The 3,490-nt window shown below is 35.5% G+C and overlaps 1 protein-coding gene across 1 annotated transcript; it reads right to left on the bottom strand.

Moving 5' to 3' along the window:
- Positions 743-1,113, bottom strand: LOC109843660 (histone H4-like). Its single transcript, XM_020412617.1, has one exon. The coding sequence runs from the start codon at positions 1,102-1,104 to the stop codon at positions 793-795; it is 312 nt and encodes a 103-aa protein (XP_020268206.1). The 5' UTR covers positions 1,105-1,113; the 3' UTR covers positions 743-792.

The following is a 3,490-nucleotide window of genomic DNA, read 5'->3' as shown; positions in this document are numbered from 1 at the left end:
GAGATACATAAAATATTCCTGATGGTGCCAATTAATAAGTGATAATTACAGCAACAGCAAAGATCAATCAAGAGATGCATTAAAATATGACATCACCATCAAAACGTAACCTAAGTGCTCCCCTTTCAGCGGTGCTAATTAATTGAGTTGAAAACGAGAGCACCAACAAAGGAAGATCAACAATAACAAAATTGACCCCACCCCTGTACAGCCTCCAACCAACAGCAACGAGGTGAGAGTCGTTGTCACAAGAAAAAGTTTGCAAAATAAAAAGAGTTTTGCTACAAGGACCGAAAATATGGGACTAACAGGAGGGACAAGTGAGGTGTCCCCCTTCTATTGCATAATGAGCTGGTCATCATTTAATGATGACCAGCTCATTATGCAATAGAAGGGGGACACCTCACATGTCCCCCCTGTTGGTCCCATATTTTTAGTCCTTTTGAAGAATTTTTCAAATAAAAAGATTATTATGAGATTGGAGGCTGAAAAATATTAAACAAAAAAAAACCCAACAATGTGATAATTCACAAACAAATGGTATCAGATTTTTCGACAGTCCACACAATGCTTGTTATACAACACATGCTTCAGTGGTTGAGAACAAGCCCCCCGAGAGTTCAGGGGCTATCGTGAAATTAACCAATTTTTCACTAAAATTTTCAAGCATTTCGCATGATTGAACATAAACTCCAGCAATACACATGGATCCAAATACTAAAACTTGAACAAACCGAGTAAATCTACCAACATCAAAAGCACCATTTAAAAAGGAAAAAAAGGACTCGGCTTTCAACCACCAAATCCGTACAAAGTCCTGCCATGCCTCTTCAAAGCGTAAATGACGTCCATCGCCGTCACCGTCTTCCTCCTGGCGTGCTCGGTGTACGTCACGGCATCGCAGATCACGTTCTCGAGGAAAATTTTCAGAACCCCCCTCGTCTCCTCATAAATCAACCCGCTGATCCTCTTGACTCCGCCTCGGCGGGCAAGGCGGCGGATCGCCGGCTTGGTGATGCCCTGGATGTTGTCACGGAGGACTTTGCTGTGACGCTCTGCCCCGCCCTTGCCTAGGCCCTTCCCGCCCTTTCCTCGGCCTAACATTGTCGGTCTGTTGAGATTGGATCTGGGGTTTTGGTTTTAGGGTGGAGAACTCATAAAATCATTGTGGAGAACTCAGAAATCCAGTTTTTTTTGTTATAAGTCGACTCATGCACATGCATAAGTCGACTGATGGTAAGTCGACTTGTGTCTATGCATGAGTCGACTTACGTTCTGTTCTCCAGTTGTTGTTTTGCACTCGGTCAAGTCGACTTATAGAGACTGTTAAGTTAACTTACGTTCTGTACTCCAGTTATTGTTTTGCGCTCGGTCAAGTCGACTTATAGAGACTGTTAAGTCGACTTATGGTAAGTCGACTTGTTCCCACTGATAAGTTGACTTACGACGGTTTTCAGGTCTGTTTTTGTTTCCTGTTTGGTTTGGGTTTTTGTTTTGATATAAATAGGAATACGATTTTCTAGGGTTAAGTATCAGAGATTTGAGATTGTACTAAGCATATTGAGAGGGAGAGCTTATGAGTAAGGAGGGAGCTTTGGTTTAGGGTTTATTTGTGAGCTTCTGTGAGATTGTAACCATTTGTACTCTTCTTGATTTAGTGGAATCTTTCCATCCTCTCCCCATGGACGTAGGCAAATTGTCGAACCACGTATATCTCTGTGTTTAGTTTGATTTGTCGTTTTTTGGATTGGATTGTGCTCGTGTTTGGTTTGGTAATCTTCTCCCGTGACTCACGGACTCGTTTGGTTGTCGAGCACGTTTCCGCAAAGGCACGTAACAATTGGTATCAGAGCTCAGATTTCAGATCTAGGGTTTTGGCATTAGGTGGATGAAGATTCGTCATGGAAGCTTGGTTCTTGGAGTTCTAGGCTTCGGTGGAGATAGTGTTTGGGATTGCCGTTGAATATTTTGCTTTCCTCGTGTAGCTAGGAGATCTATTTTGGAATCCGCTCTAGGATTCAGTTAGGTAACTTCTAAATTCTATCAAGTTTGAATTTTTCTCTATAATTTAGAGTTTGTGAGTATGGGTGAAGAAGTTGGTGAAAGCAACAAGATGACGGGTACAGTTCAAGTTAGTTTTTTAAATACTAAAATTAGTGTGGTTAAATATGACAGCAAGATCAATTTTAGGTTGTGGATGAACGATGTTCAGGATGCGCTCAATGCTCAAAATTCGGAGGAGACCATCATGGTCCATGAGAGGCTAACAAAATAAGAAGAGGCGGTATGTGAAAAGATGAATAGGAACGCTTGTGGGGTGATCAGGTCTTTATCATATTAGGCACGCTTTTCTGAAATAAGTTCTCTTTTGCTAATTACTCAATTGACTATATTTAGTTTTTATAATATCAGAATTTAGAATATTCTTTTCTGTTTAAAAAGTGTTGACATGATTTTCTTAAAAATATATACACATAGTAGCAATAGTATATATACTTCAATTCAACTCAAACATTGACTTGAAACCATTTAGAGTGAGGTCATTTCTACGCTAGAATAATGATATATTGATTACACAATCCAAAAGTCAAAGAAAAAAATTTCTACAAAGGAAACTTAAAATATCAAATTAACAACTAATTTATAAAATATACATGGGGAGTGCAAATAGCTATAGAAAGTAAGGTATATATCTTCATAAATATTTCATAGTGAGTGACCAACTAGAATCATCCTAATTTAAGCATAAATAATAATTATTTTAATTACTAATTTGATACGCGTAACTATGGAATAAATCTCAAGTAAAAAATAGGAACTGAGATTGTATTATCTTGTAGGTAAATAAATAAATGTTATTAGAGCTCATCTTTATATTAAACTTAAAAGTAATAATTTAAATTATTAAGTGCTAAATATTAGTTCATGTGAGAAAGTAAAGTAATATATGGCCTATATACTTATATAATCAATCAATCAAACGTATTAAAATTATAATGACCACAGTCAAAATTATATAGTGAGTTCACATTAATTATAATTTATAAAATATAGTACCTTAAAGACAAAAATCTTTTTAACCACTATATAGATTATCAGAATTTTTTGCATATATACACTATATTGCCTAGGAATAGTGATGTGTGCACTTATCTATGGCCTAATAATCTTAAGAATGACTTACACTTCAATATCATCATTAATTGACATATCTATACATGACACTGAAAGTACAATGAAAATTTAGAAAACTATAAGAGAAAAAACCTCAAAGTTTTAAAAATTATAAAAAAACACCCTAAAATTTTGTAATTTATAAATACAAAAAAACTATTAAACATTACATTGAAATTAAGGAATTACAAAAAATCATTGAAATTTTTAAACTTTGGAGGGGTAATTTGTAATATACTAAACTTTAAAGGTGTTTTTTATAAATTTTATAACTTAATAAAATTTTAATTAGTTATGTTCTTTTCAAAAAAGTTAT

Source organism: Asparagus officinalis, chromosome 5 (assembly GCF_001876935.1).
Source record: "Asparagus officinalis chromosome 5, Aspof.V1, whole genome shotgun sequence".
In the NCBI taxonomy this organism is placed as follows: domain Eukaryota; kingdom Viridiplantae; phylum Streptophyta; class Magnoliopsida; order Asparagales; family Asparagaceae; genus Asparagus; species Asparagus officinalis.
Note: the sequence above shows the minus strand (reverse complement) of the source record. Positions and strands in the feature narration are given on the sequence as shown.